The following is a 24,388-nucleotide window of genomic DNA, read 5'->3' on the forward strand; positions in this document are numbered from 1 at the left end:
CCATCAATAAGGGCCTTGGGCTGCATTCAGACATGGAGTTTGTTGTGTTATCTTTTCTTATTATAATGCTAATGCTTCTGTCCCAATTTCTAATGTTCCTTTCATGCTGCAGAACATGTTGTGTTGGGAACTGTGGGTTTTTAAAAATCAATATACTGCCATGTCACACTAAAGTTACACACCGGGTGTGGTGTAACACAACAGAGGACATGATTGGACTGTATCACCACTACCCGTTTATGTGCATGTGTGCTTCTGTATGCTGGAATACCACCCCAAAAGTTGTTACAGGCAGGGTGGTGGCATGATCCCAAGAAAACCACTGAAAAAATAAAATGCCAAACATTATTTTCCAGGTTAATGGGATTGTAATTTTTTCTGGAAGCAATTAACACGGAAATGAGTGCCACACTTCCACTTGATTCCACTAGATTTCCAGAAGTGGCTTCTACATTATGTGAAAGATCACATAAAACACAAGGAAAGGAAATGTTGGGGAAAGAGAATAAAGTACAGTCTGAATGCAACCATGGTCCTCAGACATCACAGGTTGATCCATGATTAAGAGAAACCTCAGAAGCATGATGAAGGAAAATAGCATTCCAAGGGATGGCTGGTACCTAATCTTCCCCTGAAAAAAACAATGCTGGTAATGCTGACGTTCCCTGCAATTATGATAGTAAGCAGCCTATCATGCACTGAAGAACCTTGGGAAGTACAAATGAACAGAGGAAGAGGCTCAGATCATCAATTTCTTAACAACTTGAGGCAGAGAACATGTAGGAACCCCAGAGGGATACAGCCCTTTTTGTGCAAGACCTCTGTATCCCAGGAGCAGTGTGAAAGTTCCACCACACCTTGACTCCATCTATCGCTGTGCCTGCTAGACTGACCACTTAGTAGTCACAACACCCATCCTGGTAAATAGTCCTGCAGTGTGTTTGTGATATGTGTGTTTGAAAGAGATATGTTACTTTGATTTCTGAATTGTAATGAATAAATGTGGCATTTTGCCTTTCCCCCCATAAAAGACTCTCACTAGATTATTTTGGGTTGTTGATTGATTGACTATATGCCCAGCAGTTACGATGAATGAAGAAAAAACAGTTTCAGGATTGTATTCTGTTCTATTGGCACCAGAAGTCACAGAAATGTAGTGCAAAACTGATTTCACTGGAATGGATGTGTGCACATGTGGCACGGAGGTGGAATAACACTGTCCACAAGCTGTGGTATGGCATTTTTTATCATTTAGAATTAGGACCACAATGCATTTGCTTATAGATAACTGAGAGGAGCTGATGTCAGCAAACACCACCAGAAAGGAATCAAATGTTTTTGGGAATCAGGAACAGCTGCTGAAAAAGAAGATAAGGTAAAATAGGAGGAGATGAGGAGAGATCCATCGTTCAATCCTTCTGATCACCAGTTTAAAATAACTCTCAGGCGTTAGGCTGTGCCTCCAGATCCCGGAGACGAGGCACTCCGTAGCAGCTGGGCCGCTCCCTGCCTGCGCCCATCCGGAGGCCAGTGGTGTCAGCAGGAAATATGGCTGAAGTCAGGGAGAATGACAGCACGGGCCTTGATGGTGCTGCAGCATTCGGCGCCCTGCAATCCCGCACTGCCACTGGCCTCCGGCTTGGGCCCACTGCTGCTGCTGCAGTTGGTGTTGGTGCCTGTGGCCTCCTCCTGCTCCCTGTGGGGCCTGGCGCCGGCGCCGCCACGCCTGCAGGAGCACAACCTGGAGTTCATGATGTGGCAGGCATTGGTGACGATAGGCCGCAACTCCTCACATGGCTCAGTGGATGTGAACATGGGCCACTCCAGCTTCATCTCGAGCCACCACCTGGAGCTCACCTTCCGCACCCCGCACTTCTACCTGCGCTGCTTCAGCAAAAATGGTGTCTTCGTTGCCGGCACCTTCCAGCGCAGGGGCGGCCCAGCCTTCCAACTGCCCCCGCAGATTAAACAAACATTGAGGAAGAAACCATCGGAAAGAACTCAAGAGGAATTACATACTATCTACTACTACCTTCATGGAATGGACATACTGTCTCATTTCAGGGAGCATCAGTTCAGAATTATGACCTCCAGTGCACGTTACAAAAGGTACGACGGAAATCAAGTTCTGTTTTGCTCAGAAACTATTGCAAGATGCTGGTATATTCTGCTTTCTGGATCTGTGCTTATGAAGCACTCCATGTTTTTGCCACCCTGCAGAAACTGAAATTCTGTGCTCTGTTCTAAGGAGATAAGGCCAGCTGGGCCTGCCCTCAACTTCAGCTCCAGGAGTACTTAAAAAAACGCCACTATGGGTTTATTTTAATTTTTTAATTCATTTAATTTAATTTTTTTTGTACAACATGTTGCATTATTGATGTATTGCTTTATTGATGTATTGCTTTATTGATGAATTGCCTTGTTGATGTATTTCTATATTTGTGTTTTCTTTTTCTGTAAGCCGCCTTGAGGGCCATTTGTCCGAAAGGCAGGGTATAAATAAACATTAGATAACATAACATAAAATAGAGAGGAAGTATTTCTATAAAGGTAAAATTCAAGTAGAGAGAATTTGATATTGATAAGATTTATCTAAGACAATTATTGAAAAGGCTTTTACAAATATTCTACTGTAAACAACAAACATCCCCATCCTGATTGCAAACTATAGCAAAGACAGACATTTAATATTTCAGATTTTCCTTCTTATTAGCTGATCCTTCTGGTTCAGCCCAGGCCTCAATACAATAATATAACATTTAGAGGAAAAGATGCAACCCAGCAGCCCAGCACTAGAAGCTAAGATAGAGAAGATCTCCACAGCAACCATGTATTTCCCCTTGGTGCTCAGATAGGATGGAATGAAGGATAGCCAAACACTGAAAAAGGCCAACATGCTGAAAGTGATAAACTTGGCTTCATTGAAACTGTCAGGTAACTTCCTAGCAAAGAAAGCCACCATGAAACTGATAATAGCCAGAAAGCCCATATACCCTAAGACACAATAAAACATAAACACAGACCCCTCATTACATTCCAGTATCATTTCTTCAATCACTGAGTGCATGTCAGCATCTGGGAATGGGGGAGAGGTTGCTAGCCACAAAGTACAAATTCCTGCTTGAATAATGGAGCAGGAAAGGATAATGGAGTTAGCCAGCCTTTTCCCCATCCATTTTCTCATACCAGATCCTGGTTTGGTGGCCAAGAAAGCCACAACCACTGTAATGGTTTTAGCTAATACACAAGAAACAGCCACTGAGAAGACGATCCCAAAAGCAGTTTGTCGGAGGAGACAGGTCGCCTTCTCAGGCTGTCCGATGAATAACAATGCAGAAAGGAAGCAGAGTAGGAGGGCGAGGAGGAGAGTGTAGGTGAGATTCCTGTTATTGGCTTTGACAATGGGAGTGTTATGGTGCTTCATAAATATTCCCAGCACCAGAGCTGTGATCAAAGAAAAGGAAAGAGAAAAACAGACTAAACTGATGCCTAAAGGTTCTTCAAAAGACAAGAAGCTCCTTTCTTTAGGAATACATGCATCCCTGTTCTTGCTTGGATAGTCTTCATCTGAGCATTTATTACAGTCATTCATATCTGGAAAAAGAAATATGTGCTCATCTCACATACATTTCATAAATATCAACAACATGCTGTACCTGTATGTAAAATGTCTCAATTCCAGTCACAGGATACAGGTCAGTGCTGACACTGCGACATGTGGCAGGGGATGATTTAACCAATTTAGAATTAACCTGGATCTATATAGCAGTTTCTTGTGCTACAAGGATAAGGATGTGGTAAGACATCTGAGATCAGAAAGGACCCATTCCACTCTAGATATTGTTAGAACCAAACACCATGCCGCTACTCAGAATGCATTGTTATTCTTGCTTTCTTAATTTATTTAGAATAAGCAAGGGCCAATGATCACAAAGAAGCACAGACACACAGAGGATAGAATATTCCTGCTTCTGAAGCTTTCTCTCAGCCCCTCGATAGAAAATGTCTCAATCCCATTTCAAACATTAAAGCTCAATAATCCTGAAGTCTGCACAATTGTACATGCATATTCCTCTGGATTGCAGCTATTCTATTTAATAACTTTATACAACATAGGTTAGATCCAGTCCAGACTAAGTTAGCAACACTTAAGTCCCTTTGAAAGGAAGTTAGTCATGCCTTCATTTCAGCCCCATTAATTTCAAAGGGAACTAAATGCAACTATTGAGTCTGGATCTTTTATACGTATCACTCTCTTACCCTCTTGGTTTGAAAACTTCCCTTCGGGACATGGGAAGCAATCATAGCAGCAAGATGGCTCCCCCTCCTTCACTTTTTTGCTTGATCCTGGATGGCAACTCTCAGTGCAGACAGAAAGAGGCTGAGTCTATTTGGTAAACAAAAGAGCAGAATGATGAGTGTGCAATCTTTCAGGTTCTGGATCCTTCCGTGTTCCTAATGTGATACATTATTGCAGTAATATGTGAATTTGCTCATTATACACAGTATTGATATTTTTATTTATAAAAATAAGTATACAGGGAACATATACGTATTTTGGGAGCTTTCTGGTGATATATAATTCTACAGGCAAATGTCTGCACACTTATTCTGCACTGTGCTTTCTACATTATTTCTACTTCTTCTTGAGTTAGTTTTATCAGTAGTGCTACATTATTGGGAGGTTGTGGAAATATCCATTTTGTTCCATTTGAAGTAAGAAGCCTGGAGCTTCCGGTCAAAGATGGTGACACAGGAGGCATTTTTCTCTGATCCCCACAATTTGTTTTAAACACTTTTTACTCTGTTTTATCATCTCAGCAAACTCCTCTGAAACAGGGGAGTAAAGAGAGTTAGTTACTGTTTTACTATCAGCTCAGCCATCTCAGTTGTGAAGTTGTCCAGCACAGCTGATGGGCCCAAGATCTAATTATCACAGTGAAATGCAGCTGGGGGAAGAGAGGCTAAGAGGTTAAGAATTTGCTCAGAAGTGGAGGAATTGGATCAGACGTTGATGAACCCCACATTATGACTCCTCTCAGCTTGGTAGCTAAAATGTTTTAATCTTCGCCTGTGTGTTTGTGCTGAAGTAGGCCAGCAGCTCAGCCAGGGAGCCTATGAACTGAAGAAACCGAGCCCTGGCATAAATTGAAAAAAATATAGAGAAACAGGGTGATAGTCTCCCAATATCACATGAATTAAACCTTTGCATAGCAATGTAAGGAACCTGACTTCCCAAAGAACATCGAGAACTTGAAACCCAGATAAGGGTTTGAGTTTAAAAACTAAGAAGGGTTTTACGGCAGTACAAAAAGAGACGAGATACACCTCTTAAGCTGCATAACACCCCAGAATTGGAAGAAGAAAACAAAAACTATCATTTTCTGCTCTACTGGTTGAGTTAAAAAATAAATCATAGAGTGTTTAAGTAAGCTGGGGGGAACAGCTGTAGCTAGGCATGATAAAGATGAGAACAAAAAGGCCCTGGTGAATGTAGCTTCCATAGAAAATCAAGAATTTCCCTCAATGGAAGTATGTCCTCCTGCTTTGCAGGACTTTGAGGTGATAGTAGATCACCATATTGAGGCAGTCATCAACGAAAACAAGGACTCTTTGCATTGGTTGACTCCATGGCTCTCGGAGAGTAGATAAGATGGTGACATTTAGAACAATATGAACAGGGAGACACTCTGAAAAAAATCCATCAGACAAAAGGCACTGAATATTATAGATACATTCCTCCACATTTTATTTCATTTAAGCTGCAGTCCTATGCACACTTTTGGAGATTCTTAACCCCTTGATCCTTGCTGCTAGAGGAGGTTAGGATATGGTGCAGGTGTTCCTTTGCCGAGCTCTGATACCTCAGGAGCTTTGAAGCAAAATGTGTGATGGCTCCAACGCTACCACTACCACTACCAGTGGCAGTCTTCCCGTACAGCTCCAAAATGGGACAGGGGTATAGCAGGGCTGAACATGGTTCTGCTGAATCCTAAGCTATTCCATTTTTCAGATAGATTGTCATTCCACCACCCCCTTAGGTGTGCCAGACTGCAAATGGTGAAGCAAAAAATGATGATAAAACCACCTCCACCTTCATGACAGAACAGAGCTCTAGGACAGATTCAGGGCCCATCCACCACTCCATAATATCCAGGGTGCTCCCTGCTGGACACTAGGATTGCTCTGTCTGTCACCATGAATTCAGTGGCATATACACCTGTCTGGATTTAAGTATGCATTTTGAGAGAACATCCTGTGTGCATCATAATACATATTAAAACATGTATTGCACTTTGAGATACTTTTTAAAAAAATGCAGATTATGGGAAAATATATTTATGGGTAAAAACACTTATCACTGATAAATGCCAAAAGAAGTTACTTGTATGGGCAAATAAAAAAAGACAGTAAAAAACAGATGTATGCCACATCTCCTGCTCCAGCCTCTTCACCTCATCCCTCTCAGCTACTTCCTCCACTTCCTTCTCCTCTGCTGGTTCAGGCCAATGGACCATCTAATCCAGCATCCTGTTCCCACAGTGGCCAACCAGATGCCTATGGGAAGCCAGCAAGCAGGAGCCGAGTGCAACAGAGCTCTCCTCACTTGTGATTCCCAACACAAGTATTCAGAGGCATACCTCATCCAACATTGAAGGTAGAAATATAGCCATCATGGCTAGTAGCCATTAATAGCCTAATCCTTCATGAATGTATATAACCCCCTTCTACAGCTATCTAGGTTGGTGCCCATCACTACATGTTGTTGGAGCAAATTCTGTAGGTTATGCCAGGAATTTCCAGTGTGATGCCCACAGATGTTATGGAACTCACAAAGGCCATAATTGGCTCCCCTGGACTCCAAGCTTTCATTTTTAGAAATAGGTTTGTAGCCCTCCTAGAAAGAAAGCCAGGAAGCAAAATGTGCTGGTACTCTTCTAAGCAACTTGCAAAGGTTTGTGTTCCCTTTGGGTCTCCTTATTTGGACAACACTTCCATTTTCTGAAGGAGTCCTTCTTGCCTGTAACAGCTTCTTTGACTCCTCTTGTTAAGGATGCTGGAAGCCTCTTGGTCTTGGTGGTACTTTTCTTGATCTGTGGTACACATTCTAGTTGAGCTTCTAAAATTGTGGTTTTAAACAACTCCCAAGCATTTGGAAGAGAACAACCCTCTTGATTTTTCCTTTGACCTTTCTTTCTACCAATTCCCTCATTTTTTGGAACTTTGCTTTCTCCTCTTGTACTTGTCCTCTTAGAACTTCAGTTGCTGCTCTACTTGCTTCTGTCAGTGTCTCCCTCCAGTCTCCTTTTGTCCAGTGTTGCCTCCTCTATCTATCTCTCTTCTTGGCACTGCAACCAGAGCAGAAACCTATGGATCCACCTTTTTTGCATCAGTTCACATATTATCCTTCATGAAAACAGAAATCAGTATTTCATCATTGTTTATGATTGTTAAATTATATCAGGCTTAGACCTTAGGACAGTATTCATTCTCTTTCAAATTACTGTCATGCAGACCCTACCTGGTTAAACCAGCTGGGCCATGTTATGGCATCTTCATCAATAGTTAATGCTTGGCCTGGAGGTGCCTGGGGATTCATCTTTCCAATTCTTACTCTATGGAAGGACTGGTTGGAGGAAATAATCCAGTTGATGACATCCAAGCTGGTTACCATCTCTCCATTCTGGTTGAAGGAGACCTTGTCCCCTGCACTATTGTTAAATGAGACACTTCTGAGAAAGTGATGGAGCTAGATTTGGGGAGGGGGGAGAGAGAGAGAGAGAGAGAGAGAGAAATAATCCAGTTGATGACATCCAAGCTGGTTACCACCTCTCCATTCTGGTTGAAGGAGACCTTGTCCCCTGCACTATTGTTAAATGAGACACTTCTGAGAAAGTGATGGAGCTAGATTTGGGGAGGGGAGAGAGAGAGAGAGAGAGAGAGAGAGATGGCCCCTACCACCGAAGAGTTTAGAAAAGGCTGCATATGGATAGTTCAGATTAATGCAAGGATGGTTAGCCCTTTGGGGGGGGTAGGTCTGTTGGCACAGAGGAAATTTTTTGATGCCTGAATCAAATGTGGGTGGAGTCAGAGACAAAAAATAGAGATAGCCAACCAATATTCTCTTATACACACCTTTTTTTTCACATTCTGTCTGCAAGCCTCCTCCTTTTTTTAGGAGAAGGGGGAGTGACATGTGAGAACTTCCTCTGAAGAGGAATTTGGAAGTGAGGGGCATTTAGGGAAATTGGCTCACAACTCTCTGGTCATAATTACTGCTTATTAGTGTGACTGAATTGGTGTCTTACTTGGCTGTGTGACATCTGGCATGCAAATACTTCCTCCTCAGATACAACCATCACCCAAACTTTCTGTTCAGACAAGTATACAACTATGTTTCATTTTCCTCTGAGATGCACCACCATTGCATAGCCAACATTAGCAAGCACCACAATATGTGATGAGCCGATGAGACCACCATAACTTTGGTTCCTTCTGTCTGCAAAGCTCAGATTAAGCTCCCTGTTTCCTCCCCTTCATGCACATGCATAAAGCTCTAAAAGTTGAGAGGAAAGAACAAGTGTTTAGCATTGAGGGAACCCTGATGTCAAGAGGTAGTAACTCCAATGGACAGTGTTCTGTCACCTGAGGATGTTTAGCCCATTACCTGCCAGAACTGTTGCTTCTGGTTCTTCAGTCTCCTCCTGTGAACCATTCCTCTGTGTCTAAGCTTGGATGAGGACATGGCATGTAAAGCATGGGCCACAGCATAGGCAGCTTTGTAGATGTTGTAGCTGTGACCAGTCATATTCATTTCAAAAAAAGCCCCTGGAAGATCCTCCAGCTTCTCTTCCTCAGTGCACATACTCTCCTCCACCTTGTTTGCAATGGGATTTGGGAAGACACAGCCAAAGGCCTGTTGCCAGAAGTCCCTGATGAAACCATCACCTTCTATGCTTGAAGGGTTTCTGCCCTCAATATAATGACGAAATCCTGGTAGGTCACTAAAGGGAATTTTGAAGGATATGGCACCATGGAACATTTCTGGATCCCAATTCCGTTGAAAGGCAAATGAAATGTACTCAGTATGAGTTGTTATTATCCATACTTTACCTCTTATCTTTGCTGTGCCCTGTAGAAATGGAAGCCATCTAAAAAATACCATGGAATAAGATTCTCCATAGACCACCACTACGTTAGCTTTGCTGCCCACCATTTTATCAAGTATTTTAGCCCCCTTTTGTACCATGTCATAACTTTCAGAGGCAAACTTATATTTGGGGATTCTTTCTAGAAAGGCAAAACAGACACCACTTTTGGAAAACATTGGAAAAACAGTTTGCACAAATCTTTCTCCATTGTCATTATCCATCACAATGACCCCAATCCATGTCCACCTGAAATGCAGAAGTAAAGAAAGAATCCCTTCAAACTGGACTGTTTCTGGTGGGGCCACTTGGTAGAAAGAAAGGCCTGTTGTTTTATCATTCATCACTGGAGAAGGTCCATATATGAGCTAAAGAGAGGTTCAAGAAAGGCAGTATCATTCATCTATAACTTTCTAGTATTAAAAATCATTTAAATACTTTATGTCAAGAATCCTTAGAACAACCCTGCAATGCATGTGGCTTTTATTAGTACTGGAAAATAGAGAAGAGGGTGGGACTGCACTCTCTTGTATTTATTTACGGCAGCCTCTTGTAGAAAGGAGGGATTATTACAAATGGGCTTGAGATAGAGATCTAGGTCATCAGCATTCAGAGGGCTTGTTATGATATATATCATATCATGCATTTTTCAGTCTGCTTTAACTTCCAAGAGGCTCAAGGCAAGATCATATTTAGATAGTATATGATCCCAGCCATGTTTAATAAATACCTTGATCACATTGCTTTAGATTTTGGAAATGTGGTGCAGACCATGCAGATTGTATCTGTCTTTGGTGGAACTGTAGTTTAGTATAGAGGTTGCGACCCAGGGGTGAAATAAGACGCAGACACAATATGATGGGTTAAATAACGGGCCACTTTATTAAACCAAATTCATATTATGATAATGAACCTGCAAAGGGGAACATAAGTGCGGGATTCAACTGATGAGTCAGGCATAGCCTGCTTGCAGCTATTGGGCGACCCAAACCCCTGCCGGGAAAGGGGGTGCCAATCTGTCAACCCCTTGCCCCGACCATGCTCCAATTGTGCGTAGGTAGGCCAACCTGCATCACCGCCCCCCAGTGCCCTGAAACTCTGAGTGGATGAGACTTGTTGGCCCCAGAGGCGACCCTCGGGCCGTATAACCCGGAGCTGCAGGCCTCCGGAACTGCCTATCACCTCCAAAGGTGCCTAAAGGTGTCACCTAGCTGCCCTTCACCTTTAACCTTTCCCACACTTCCTCAATAAAGCGACCTTTAAAGTATTAAATTCAAACAGCCAAATCAACCTAATAACCACAAGAACACCCAGGCTAACCCTGAATGCCCTCCCTACTAACCACAGTATGGAGTAGGCAAAATAAACCCGCCGGCTAAAACGCAGGCAGGCCAAAAATTCCTACTCAGCCCCAGAGGCGACCAAATGAATCACACTGCAGAAGAGTGAGGGTAGGGCGGGTGCCACAAATTATGAAGAGGGAGAGGGGGCAGCCGGCGCGAGCTTAAATAAAGGAAACCCCAGCAAGTTATATGGCTGCTGCATGTTGGACAAGTTACATTTTAGACATTCAGAATTCACCCCCATTCACCCCACCAATGAAATTATATTTTTCACCAAGTACAGCAGTCAAAATACAGATACAGAGCCAAGATTACAAAAATGAAAATCCAGTCTCAAAACCTGAAATAACATTTTAAATTTCCAGTTAAGATCTTTTTTTATTTGCAGCCAAGGATTCAAAAGGAAAAGGAGAAAAAATCAACCAGAGATGGGCTAGCGCTGTTGGGGAAGTTTGGCCATGATCAAAGTAACAGATTCTACAAATCTACACCATACAGAAAGAAATGTATCTTTCTTTTTAACTCCACAAATTACTTTGTTTGTTTGTTTGTTTAACTAATTTTCCAAAAAGGGCAAATGGCCACACTCTTTGATCCCATTCCTCTATGTTAACCCCTTGCAATATTTCAGAAAGTTTTCATTGTTTGTATATAAGAAGGCAGGGTTCATCAGCTACGTATTGCTTTGAATTGTTTTCTAAACAATTCAATTGTTTTCTAATTGATATCCAAATAAATCATTTTTAACATCTCACCCTAAGAGGTTATGCTGGGGTTAAGGTTCAGTAAAGGAGGAGGTACTGATAATATTTCAATCTGGGTCCAATCCTGAATTCATTTTAGCTAATAAATATGTACAATCAGTACAGATAGGATAATTGATGCAAATACTTTCTCACTAAACATCTCTTTTTACATTAACCAGTGCTGGAACCATTTTCATTACAAGGAAAATGAGAGTTGAACTATTTGGGGGGGGGTGTACTCCCTTTTCCTACATATTTTTTAAATATTTCCTCCTGGGGGAATATCTTGGGAGCCATGTAACACTGGGGCTGGAGCCAAAGGTCAAAAGGGCCGGAGCCAAAGACATGCTTAGCAAGTCCCTAATGGTTCTCTTTGTGTCATTCACGTCTGTCTGTCTCTGTCTCTCTCTCTCTCTCTGTTTCTGCCACCTTTCCTCTTCATGTCACCCACATGAAATTAGGGATGCAGATTGCTGATGTCTGCTCTCCACAATCCATGATGGGATTGCTGTACAGCTCAGAAAAGCTCAGCTTTCTACTTGCACACTTGTTTATGTAAAAAGTGCATGGTTGGCACCAGGAAGCACTTCCTCTCAGCAAAAAGCAGTTGTTTGACTGGCTTTTAAAAAGTAATCATGGGGGGGGATCTGGATCAAGAAGTTGGCATATGGGGGTGGGTTGGTTTTACCCCTTTGCTCCCATTATGTTCCCAATCCACACACCAAAAACTTGCATTGGAAGAACTGTTATGCTCAATGCAGTTGCAGGACCCACAATCTAGATTTGAACCACTCTGTGTGAGTGTGTGCTCGCGTGCATGAATGCATGCGAAGACCAAGATTAGCCTCCTCCTTCTTGCCCCTGCAATTTACTTTTAAAAGTTAATCATGCAATTGCTATTTGTGTGATTGTCAACATATTTGATTTGAACCTTACATGGATCCAAGTTACCCAATTTTTGCTATGTTTGTTGCATCAGTTCTCTCCTTCCAAGAAGTACTGATGTTCTTTCTGGGACTGCAGTGAACCTGGCTGTGTAGAAGTTCCTCACAAGGTACACCAATAATTATGTAAAGGTACTCACGATGAAAAATATGCAAAAAGAATTAGCTATTTAGAACATTGAAAACTCTGAGTGGGATGTGCAAGTTAAAACGGCCTGTGACATTGCAAAGGTAATATCTATTTTGAAATCCATGGCTCTCATTTAAAGCCAGTTCTGAATCTCAGTTATACCTTATGAACATCATATTTCAGTTAATTGTTATCTCATTTATGAATGAAGTATAAGGAAGGAGTTTCTTATTATACACCCAATTCACCCATTCTGCTTCTAAATCACAAAATGAATCTGGAAAAAACAAGGAAGTGTTTAATATTATTAAAGTATTTAATAATATACAAACAATATCTAATTTTCATATTCAGCATGCAAACAGGCACAAGTGTCCTACCTGTGGAATCTTAAAGATATGCAAGATAGTTGCTACATGAAGGGAGATTTCAGAGTCAAGTCCCGCAATGACAGCGGTCAGATTATTCTGGGTGTCACATATATAGTTGGGGACAAATTTCTCCAGTGTGGATAAAAGTAACATTGTGGCATGATATGTCTTCTCTGCATTGTCATAGCTATCGTAGATGTGGAATCCAAATGTGTGATTGGGTAAGATCCTTGGGTTTTCATTGATCTCCTTGACTGCAAATGCCAAGGCCAGGATGAGCTGGTAACCCTTAGGCGCCACCCTAGAACAAGAGTTGCAATCTCTGTTAGAATGACATTCCACACTTGTAGCACAATCCAAAACATTCCTACTCATTAGTAAGCTCTGTTGAGTTTAGTGTGTTTTACTTCCCATGGTAAGTAAGTATAAGGGTGTAAGGCTGCAATCTTATCTGAGAATAAAACCTAAAGAAAACAATGGTACAATCACCAGGAACAAATGGCATACCAATAGAGTTGCTACAAGCTACTGAGACTGAATCTGTCCAAATTTTGACAAAAATCTGTCAACAAATATGGAAAAGAAAACAATGGCCCACAGACTGGAAGCGTTCAATATATATATATATATATCCCAATTCGAAATATATATATATATATATCCCAATTCGATAGGCAGGTTGAGTGTTCTCTACACTGGTTTGCATATAGCAATTCACAGTAAGTAAAATTTCCACTTTTGCCAGAGCAGAGTGGAGGCCACTCTCTTGATACAGATGTAACAGAGTAGGCCCACCAAAGTGCAGCCTTCCTTTGTGGCACTCCTAATTGGGGACAACCCTTTGCAATAACCTCTTGCTGAATGTAACATTGGAAGAGGAGAACACAGCCACGTGATAGTGCTTTGTGAAGGTGTGCGTAGGAGCCCAGGTAGCCACCCAACAGGTATCTATGATAGTATGAATCCGAGGCAGCCACTACCCTCAGCGAGTGTACCAATACCCCCACTGGTGGCTGCTTATCTAAAGCCTTGTAGGCTACCCCAATGCCCTCTCAGTCATCTAGCAATCAAAGAGGTGGAATATTTCTTGCCAGCTGATGACCTTGCAAAGGATACTAACAGAAACTCTAATTTCTAGATTTCCTGCATTCTATCTAAGTAGAACCACAGGGTGTGACAGATGTCCACAGTGTGCAATATCCTTTCCTGTGAACAGGAAGGGTTGAGAGAGAACAAAGGCAATATCACCTCCCAGGAACAGTGATGGAGGGATCAGGATGCAGAGGATTAGAGGACAGGGCACCCAGCTCCAATAAATGCCTGGCTGAGAAGATAGCTGCCAAAAACACTATCTTGAAGGTCAGCAACTCAAGGAAGTAAATCATCATAGTTTTAAACAGGGGACCCATAGGAGTAGTGAGGACTAGACTTCCGGGAAGGGTGACTTCGCTTGTGCCTGCTTTTGAGACGGGCTCCCGCCTCAGAAGAAGCTTATTCAGATATAAATCAGTCAGAACATTTTTTTTTTGACTGATGAAATTTCTCCCGGGCAGGGAGAAACGTAGAGATCAACCTCAAAAGCCTGTTTTTGTTGGGAGGACTGGATTTCATTAATTTATGAGAAAAGGTGCAGCCAGCAATGCCGGACGGACTTCCGAACAAGCTCTATCTGATTAATGCGATACGTTTATCTTTTCTTCAAAGAGAAAATGGACTAACAGGCAAGCACCCTTCTTTCTATTCTTTTTTTTACTTGGTTTAAATTGTTGCAGCAAAAAGAGATTTGTCAAATGAATCAGCTTTAAAGAACTTCTGGGTGAGCTATAACTCTTCTCTGGGGACCCTGTGAGAGAGGAGAATGAGATCAGAGATGAGAAAAGAAAAAATAAAGGGAAGATACAAGCCCTGGAGATTGGAACAAATGTGGAATTGGAAAAAGATCTGGAGTTTATGGATTTTAGAAATAAAATCTACTGTTTGGAATTTAACGTTATCTCTGAAGAAATTAATGAAGATATTAGAGATAAAGTTATCAATGGCTTGGATAATCTTCTGGACTGGAATGATGTGATGGAGCTTGATATAGAGAAAATCTATGGAATTAACTGCAGCCATGTGACAATGGAAAAACTCTTAAGAGATGAGCCAGTGCATTTTGTAAAAAAGAAGAACACAGATATGACTTTACAACAGTATTTCAGCAACTTATTCAGAATGGATGGCAAGAAAATATTTGGGATAGAGGAAATTCCCATCAGACTCTTATTATATGACTATGGCTATGACAGCAAGATTATTATGGAATACTGATAATGGAAGATTGGACACTGAAATTACTGGACTTAACAGGACTATTGAAGATGGAAGATGGAATTAATATGGATAATGGAATAATGGCTATTGAAATTATTGGACCTAACAGATTTTGATGAGATGGATTAATCGATATGTTTATTTGGACTGTGGTTATGACAATAAGATTATTATTATTATTAACGAGATGGATTAATCGACATGTTTATTTGGAGAAAAATTGATAGATATATTTCTTAAAGAATTGAAACCTCTCTTTGACTTTTTGTGGAAAGAATAAAGTAATGTTTATGAGATTTGATGATTGATTAAGATAACTACTGGAGGAAAGTGATTTTGTAATATAATTTAAGAGACAGGATTGTTATATATTGTAGACCTATAACTGATTTGATCTGCGACAAATGGGAAGTCAACATTTTATTTTTTTGTTTAATCATTTTTGTTTTGTTTTTTGTCTTTGAATGTTTTATGATTTTGTTTTGTATGTTTTATGAAAATTTGAATAAAAATTATTGTAAAAAAAAAAGGAGTAGTGAGGACTACTGGCGGCAATATGACTCACCTTTTTATTTTATTTATTTATTTATTATTTGATTTATATCTCACCCTTCCTCCCAGCAAGAGCCCAGGGCAGCAAACAAAAGCGCTAAAAACACATCAAAACATCATAAAAACAGACATTAAAATACATTAAAACAACTTTAAAAACATTTTTTAAAAAAAGCTTAAAAAACTTCTTTTACAAAAAAGGTTGAAATATTGTTAAAAAAAAATATTAAAAAGCAATTCCAACACAGGTGCCGAAAAGATAACAGAGATGGCACCTGTCTAATATTTAAGGAGAGGGAATTCCACAGGGTAGGTGCCACCACACTAAAGGTCCGTTTCCTATGTTGTGCAGAACAGACCTCCTGATAAGATGGTATCTGCAGGAGGCCCTCACCTGCAGAGCGCAGGGATTGACTGGGTATATAAGGGGTAAGACGGTCTTTCAGATATCCTGGTCCCAAGCTGTATAGGGCTTTGTACACCAAAACTAGAACCTTGAACTTGGCCCGGTAGCAAATGGGCAGCCAGTGCAATTCTTTCAGCAACGGGGTGAAATGTTGCCCCGGTGAGCAGTCTCGCTGTCGCATTTTGCACCAGCTGCAGCTTCTGGATCAACGTCAAGGACAGCCCCACATAGAGCGCATTACAGTAATCCAGCCTGGAAGTTACCAGTGCGTGGACAACAGTGGTCAGACTATCCCGGTTGAGAAACGGCCGCAGCTGTCTTACCAACCGAAGCTGGTAAAAGGCACTTCTAGCCACAGAGGTCATCTGGGTCTCTAGTGACAAAGATCGATCCAGGAGCACCCCCTTAATGAGACATTTCTACAAAGGATGCAAAGAAAGCACTGGACCAAATCTGGCCAGAAAGCTGCTCGGTGCCACTGTCTGGCATTTGATAGTGCTACAGCTCAAGCCACCTTCCACCTCAAGAAGCCAAACAAATCTCCAACATCCCAGGATGTGGAACCCTTCATGTGACACACCAAGAGAGAAATACATGCCACATCATCAAATATACCTTATTGGTGGACATCTGAGAGGAGGACAGCTGTCAGCTAGAAGAGGACTGGCCAATCATAAACCACTAGGCAGTTTGGAAGCAAGTCCTCCCTCACTGGAACCCTCCATGGCTGCCACACCTACAGGTTGAGGAGGTCTGTAAACTACAAACACCAAGGCCAGTAAGGTGTGATCAGAATCACCTGCACCTTGAAGTGATGTACCTTCTGCAGTGTGCACTGGATCAATGAGAAGACTGGGAACACAAAAGAATCCCCTTGGGCCAGGACACCTCCACTGCATCCATCCCCCACACACTGTCACATAGGAACCTGGAGATGAATGCCTACACCTGCACATTTTCTGCAGTGATGAACAGATCCCATCACTGGGTGGTCCAGCTAGTCTGCCATCTGGGCTAAGACCTGGAGGTGCACCTGCCACTCTGAATCCCTGATGGAAGTCCTGCTGAACTATTCCACCATTCCATCTTGGCCAGATGTTTGTCCCAAAGGGATAGGAGGAGGAACTCTGCCTAACACAGAATAATGTCAAGCAGATGTTGTGGAGCCATCCACCATTGCTGCTCCATTACCACCACCACCATTACCCGACAGCTTATCCTGGAGGACAATGTCCAATATCACCTATTCCAAGATTTGACCCTGGAAAGGCAGAAGAACCTGCTGAATGAACGAGAATGGTACTGAGCCCATGGGACCAGATCATGAAAGGAAACCATCATCCCCTGCAGCTGAGCCGGGGTCCTGAAGTCCAGTGTCTGTGATGCAACTGCCAGCTGTAGTACCTTCTGAACCTTCTCTGGAGTCAGAAAGATCCAAACCCGATCAAAGTCCAGAAGCACCCCCATATTTGTGAGTGATTGATGGGAGCCAGGAAGCACTTATTGAGAATGACCACAAAACCTAGGTCCTGTAGACACTGAAGGTCACCAGAGTATCCTGAAGACACCTCTCCTGGGATGGAGCCCAGAGTAGAATGTCAACCACACAGGGATGAGGATAGATCCCTCTGGTGCACAAGTGGCCAACCAAGGCATCCAACACTTTGGTGAACATCCTTGGAGCCAAGGAAAGGCAAATGGAAGGACTAGATACAGGAAGTAGGTTTTGGTGTACAAGAGTCAAAGGAATTTGCTGTGACTTTGGCAAATTGTGCTGTGACTAACACAAATTGTGTTTGCATTTTTACAAATTTGGAGGGCAGCACAATATCTCAGAGAAGAAGTCAGGTCTCCTGTTCCACTGGTGCATTCACTATAGCTGCCCAATTTGCTTGCTTTTAACAGTTTGATAGAAATATCTGTTGGCAATAGGTATATTCTCAAACAGGAAGGGTTTCTTTGGCTATTAGTGAATTTCTCTGCTTTTTAATCTGGGAGGTGAGAAATGGGAGCCTGTGCAAGTTTGCTGAAAATGGATTGATCATTTGCATGCTTATTGAGTTCAGTGGGATTTCCTCTTGTGCAATCATGCTTAGGATAGGTGAAACGGACCACAGGGGAAGAGGAGAAGGTGAGGGAGGGAGGGCTGGAGTGGGAAGGAGAGGAGAAAGAGGGAAGAGGAGAGGGGAGAGGAGGAACAGAGGGGAGGGGGGGAGGAAGGGGAGGGGAGGGAAAGGGAAGCAGGGAAGAGAGAAGGGAAGGGGGAGGGGAGAGGGAAGAGGGAGGAGATGGGCAGGAGGAAGATTAGTTTGACAGAAATACCTGTTGGCTATAGGTAAGTTCTTAAACCACATGGCTTTTTTGCCTATTAGTCAATATCAATAATTCTTTGCTTATTTTTGGGGAAATTAGCATAAACAACAGTTGCCTTTATCTTGCTTGTGTAGGGGAATTAGGAAGAACCACATAATGGATTATGATTAGAATATTTATCAACACACGATGGCAGACGGTTAGTAAAATGACTTTGCAGTCAAATGCCATTATTACAGTGTTGCAGAATGTAAAAGGTCCTAGTTTAATACAAGGCAAGGCAGGCCATCCCAACCCACATTGTCTGGTCACAGACTTGGCTTCCTGATGCTGCATGTCACTGCTGGTTCCCAAGAGGGAGGGATGTGCAAGGCAGGAGAGAATGTGGTGCAGTGTGGATGCAGTGATGAATGCTCCCACCACTGTGCCTTGCACCTCCTCTCCCTCTTGGTAACTTGGTACGATGTGGATTTCCACCAACACAGTTATGCCTATGCTGTCATGGCAAGTGCTACTGATTAGTACACAGACAGCGGGGAGAGGGGTAAGAGAGAATAAAGTTACAGATATCCTGATACAGACGTCTAAGGCAGGCATTTAGAAACCCAGCAGAGCTGCAGGGAGACTGACAAAGCCAGGAAGGTGGAAAGCTCATACGCAAGTATCAGATTACAGGTCTTGCAGCAATTGCAAGTGAGTGAATCTGTGACGTATGAAAGGCAGAAAGAAGTGATACACAATAGATGCTTCTCTTGAAGGAGGAAAAGGAATAAAGAGAGGGAGATGATGAGTCTGATGCTGCTGGTTGTTTATTTGTGGAGATAGTGGCGTTTCCATAAAGTCAAGCACAGCTACATTAATCCAATTCTGCCTACTGTGAGACCAACAACTCTCTTTCATGGAGAGAGCCAGAAGATGAAGGATCAGGCTGCAATGGGGTTAGGCCAAAGGATGACAAGTCTTCACAGGGAGCCCATGAGCCAAAATCCAATTCCACCCTGTGTTCCTAGGAACCCTCCTAATACAGCTGACAACCAGAAAAGGCTTTCTTTTGAGGACCATGAGCTGGGACTTCCTGTAAATGTTCTGACTAGTGCCAAAAAAGAAAAGAAAAAAGAAAGGAAAATTTTGATTTTGAAAAGTATGATTAAGAGGTAAGGGAACAAACAGGGCAAGGAAGGGTCAAGCTGATGTTGGAGGCTCCCACAGAGACCTACACAGTTGAACATGTTCAACCCACAATATGAAACATATTGGGGTATAAGAGGTGCCAGCATAAAAGAAAGGAATGAGCTCTCCTGTCATCTCTGGCCATTGGCCATCCTACCTGGGACTGATGGGAGCTGGACAGCAATAATATATGGAGCGCCAAGGGTTCCCCATCCTCAGCCTAAGTTAGTGGAGGATAACCTTTTTGCTGCAGAGGCAAGATCTTTATCAGTCCCCACCACCACTGGCCAATTCTGGCAGGTGGGTGGGACAACTTACCTGTCAGTCACGTGAAAATATTAGGAGAGTTGTTCTGACCACCTGTCAAAGTTTTCATTGAAACCGCTGCTAAAATAGAGCTTTCCCCCTCTGTTTAAGCAGCAGTTTCAAGACATACTGCTTGGTGTTTTTGCAGCCGGGTGCACTCACATTGCCCTTCAGCTAATGGGCAGTGGGAGTGAGCCTTGCTCCACAACATGAAGCAGTTTGCATTGAAAACACTGCGAAAATGGAGGGTAGAAGCTCAGCTTTACCAGCAGTTTCAATTTAATCTATTTTGTGCTATTAGAACAAGGCTCACTCCCACCACCCATCAGATGTGCACCTTGCTTCACTAAAGGAGTAACTGGAAATTCACTTTAAGCTCCCAATTATTCCTTTGTAGCCACATGAGTACCTACTCCATACTTGATGTTACATGTGATGTCAGTATGGGGGAGATGGACATAATTTGTGAGGAACAGCCTTGAGGGACAAATTGGGACCCCCTGCTGAGCCAAATCTGGCCCATGAGCCACAGGTTCACCACTCTTGGCCTAATAGAAGCCTAATCCTATGCAAGTCTACTCAGATGTAAGTCCCATTTGATTCAGTAGGACTTATTCTAGGTAAGTGTCTAAGACTGGAGCCTCAGTCACCGTTCTGAGGCTATAGCTGTAGAACCAATCATTCCAGTGACATAATTAACAGAAAAAGAAACATTCATAAGTTAAATCCTTACACAAGCTCTTCAGGCAATGGAGGTGGGGGTTCTTCAGCAAAGGTTGGTGAACTGGAGAAGAAGCCACCGTGAGCAGCAATGACACCAATGACGAAATCTCCCGACTTATGATATGTATGAAGTGGTTGGTGTGGATACTGGATCCTGCATTTCACAATGTGAGCTTTGCATGACTTATGAGGATGTAGTACCAGCAGCAGCATCACTAAAACCACCATCCTGAGTACTTGGACAAATATTTCCTTCTCACACAAATTTCTCTTTTTTCTTTTGCAATATTGTTGCTACTGTCTGTCAGATTGAAGCTTAACTTGAGTGATAGTTGAGTTTCCCGAGAAGCCAAATTCTGGGAGTACCCAGGATCAGACTAGTATATCCCAGCCCCTCTCCAGATAATCCTGGTTATATTTATAACATCTTTCACAGGCTTTGCTAGTTTTTTATGGGGTTTTTTTTGCAAGGGGACACTGAAACTCCACAGGGGTTTTGAGAAGCAGCAGATTTAATTACAGACTTTTTGATAAACAAGGAGGAAGGAAATTATTCAGCCACAGCTGGGAATTCCCTGTGGAACTGTTGAAGCAAATTTGTTTGTAACATATTCTGAAAATAAAGTTTTCTCTTCAACTAAATCCATCCCCCAAATCCCCAGACTGAAGGAGGTTAGGATGTGATGCATATTCCCGCCCCAAGATGTGCCGGGTACACACTGGTGTAAATATCTATCAGAACAAATCTCTATGTCTATTGGCACATGGCCAGATAAGGGAAATAATGCACTTGCTGGAAATAACTGCAGAAAGATGGGTGAGATGGAGATATGGGGAGGAAACCTGCACATTGCATCCAAACCCTCTCAAGCTGCACGTGCAGCTATAAGGAATCAATGGGAAGGGGCCAATCCCAGAAACTCAGCCCCATGCCCCACCCACTAGCCCCTCCCACAATGGTCTGAGAGTGACTTCTGAATGCAGTGCAAACACTAGCCAATCAGCACCCTCCAGGCTATAAACCTTGCATGTGCCTGCCTTAGTCCACATGATGCCTCTTGTGGCATGACAAGCTTCCACATGCATTACTTATGTGTGGACTTTGAGCTTGGGAGGGGATCTCTGTTACGGCTGTGAAATATATTCATAGAAATGACAAAAAACAAAACAAACAGGGCTAATTGAGGCTTATTTGTATCCTGTTCAGATGGGGTTAAAACAACTACAAATCTCTGCAGAGCAGGTTGAATCTGCCCCGGCTGGACTGAGCATGATCTGTATTTACAAATGGGAGCCACAAATCAGATTAGGGGGCATAAGCATGGCCCTAGTCTCTGTGCACCATGGTGAATGATGCTTTACACTGTATGGAGCACTGGAATTGGACTGGCTGTCAAAGTGAGTTTACAGCAGCCCACAAGGTAGACTGATAAGAGCAGAGAATCTTCTTAACTCTTACTCATTTCTCAAACCTCTCTCTGCAGTGAAGGGTCAAGTCTGTAAAGAAGTTTGGAGCAGCCACATTAAAAGTCAGGCAGGCATTGCAGGCAGGGGGTTGCCAACCCTGCTTTGATATGGATATAGTTACAGAGAAATCCTAGTCAGGCCTTACCAACAACACAGTCCTAACAATATCTACTCAGAAGTAAGTCCTGGAGTTCTATGGGGCTTAGTTCATTAGTAAGTGTGTTTAGAATTGCAGCCTTCAGGGGCATTCATCTGTACTCCTGAGTGCTCAAACTGAACATCTCCACAACACTAGGCTCCTTTCTTCTACAATGGCCTTCTGGTGACTGGCCAGGCCTGAGGATACTTAAACCCTTCTTGCCAGAAGCAAGTAGGCTAGATTAAATGTTTCTTTCCCAGGATCTCTAAGTAGGTAAGGAGGAATGATCCCATCACTTCAGCTGGACCTGGAAACACCCTCATTTAGCTAAGATTTCTATCTTAATTTCCAATTGGAGATTTTTTTTTTGTTTGAGTGGTATGCTCCAAGCAAGTGTGATTGATGCTTAATGTATCATGCTTAATGGCATCACTAGGCCCTGCCCCCTATGACATCACTAGGGCCTCACCCTATGACATCACTAGGATACCCCCATGGCATCACCAGGGCATGCCCCCTATGACATCACTAGGATTTGCCTCTGAAATCTCAGTGTTTGAAATGCTTCTGACCTGGCCACCCTAGGAGATATTACTGTGCTATAAGGAACAATATTTTGACTTGATATGACAGCCTGATATTTCCCTTGATATGACAGCCTGCTCATGAGGGACCCCTCTAAGAAATCTGAGAACCAGCATGGAACAGTGGTTAGAGCATCATACTAGACTGAGGAGACCCTGGATCAAACGTGACTCAGCCTTCAGGCTCATTGTATAATCTTGAGCCATTTACTCTTTCTCTCTCAACCTAAACTATCTGACAGAGGCAACATAAGGAGAAAATATGAGAGCGGACGGCATTGTTCCCAGATATGTTCATATGTGGCTGCTACTGAGAGAAAGGGTGGGATATAAATCTAATAAATAAATGCATAATACAATAATACATTTAATAAATAAATAAAATAAGCTGTCTATACCCATATAAGTGTGGGTGTTTACCTTACACACATGTACATGGAACTATTGCTTTGGAAATCTTTACAAGAGATGATGGTATTTGACAGAGGTTATTGCAACAGGAATGATTATCCTATAAATATCAAGAGTACATTGCTTATTTTGAGGAGATTAGCAAAAGCCAATAGCTGCCATTATCTTGATAGATGGAAAATAAAAACAAAACAAAAAATTAAGTTCTTACATGAGCTCTTCAGGTGATGCAGGCAGGGGTTCTTCAGTGAATGTGGCTGGAAGAAGCCACTCTGAGAAGCAATGCCACCAATGATGAAATCTCCAGACGGATGATACGTATGAAGTGGACGGTGTGGATACTATATCCTGCATTTCACAATGTGAACCTTGCATGAGATAGGAGAAAGCAGTACCAATGACAGCATCACTAAAACTACCATCCTTAGTACTTGGACAAATCTTTCCTCCTCAGATTCCCCTATCTTAAGAACATAAGAACATAAGAAGAGCCTGCTGGATCAGGCCAGTGGCCCATCTAGTCCAGCATCCTGTTCTCACAGTGGCCAACCAGGTGCCTGGGGGAAGCCCGCAAGTAGGACCTGAGTGCAAGAACACTCTCCCCTCCTGAGGCTTCCGGCAACTGGTTTTCAGAAGCATGCTGCCTCTCACTAGGGTGGCAGAGCACAGCCATCACGGCTAGTAGCCATTGATAGCCCTGTCCTCCATGAATTTGTCTAATCTTCTTTTAAAGCCATCCAAGCTGGTGGCCATTACTGCATCTTGTGGGAGCAAACTCCATAGTTTAACTATGCGCTGAGTAAAGAAGTACTTCCTTTTGTCTGTCCTGAATCTTCCAACATTCAGCTTCTTTGAATGCCCATGAGTTCTAGTATTATGAGAGAGGGAGAAGAACTTTTCTCTATCCACTTTCTCAATGCCATGCATAATTTTATACACTTCTATCATGTCTCCTCTGACCCGCCTTTTCTCTAAACTAAAAAGCCCCAAATGCTGCAACCTTTCTTTTTTTGCAGCAATGTCATTAATGTCTCTGTGATAAAAAAAAAACTGTGTAACCTGAATGGTAGTTGAGTTTCCTGAGAGGCCAGAATCTGGGAGTACCCAAAATTAGACTAGTGTATCCCAGTCCCTTTCTAAATCATCTTGGATATATTTATAACATCTTTCACAGGCTTTGCTGTTCTTTTTGCATGGGGCCACTGAAACTCCACAGGGATTTTGAGAAGCAGTAGATTTAATTACATACCTTTTGCGAATCAAAGAGGAAGGAAATCATTCAGCCACTGCTAGGGATTCCCTGTAGAACTGTTGAAGAAAA

At 42.5% G+C, this 24,388-nt stretch overlaps 1 protein-coding gene across 1 annotated transcript; it reads right to left on the reverse strand.

The window, feature by feature from the left end:
* Positions 1-2,692: 2,692 nt before the first annotated feature.
* Positions 2,693-20,694, reverse strand: LOC133367547 (vomeronasal type-2 receptor 26-like). Its single transcript, XM_061591639.1, has 6 exons — positions 20,477-20,694; positions 12,693-12,984; positions 8,669-9,517; positions 7,523-7,750; positions 4,261-4,387; positions 2,693-3,594 (listed from the first exon to the last, which is right to left on the reverse strand). The coding sequence occupies exons 1-6, from the start codon at positions 20,692-20,694 to the stop codon at positions 2,693-2,695; spliced, it is 2,616 nt and encodes an 871-aa protein (XP_061447623.1).
* Positions 20,695-24,388: the final 3,694 nt, after the last annotated feature.

This window comes from Rhineura floridana, chromosome 11, assembly GCF_030035675.1.
Source record: "Rhineura floridana isolate rRhiFlo1 chromosome 11, rRhiFlo1.hap2, whole genome shotgun sequence".
NCBI classification, from domain to species: domain Eukaryota; kingdom Metazoa; phylum Chordata; class Lepidosauria; order Squamata; family Rhineuridae; genus Rhineura; species Rhineura floridana.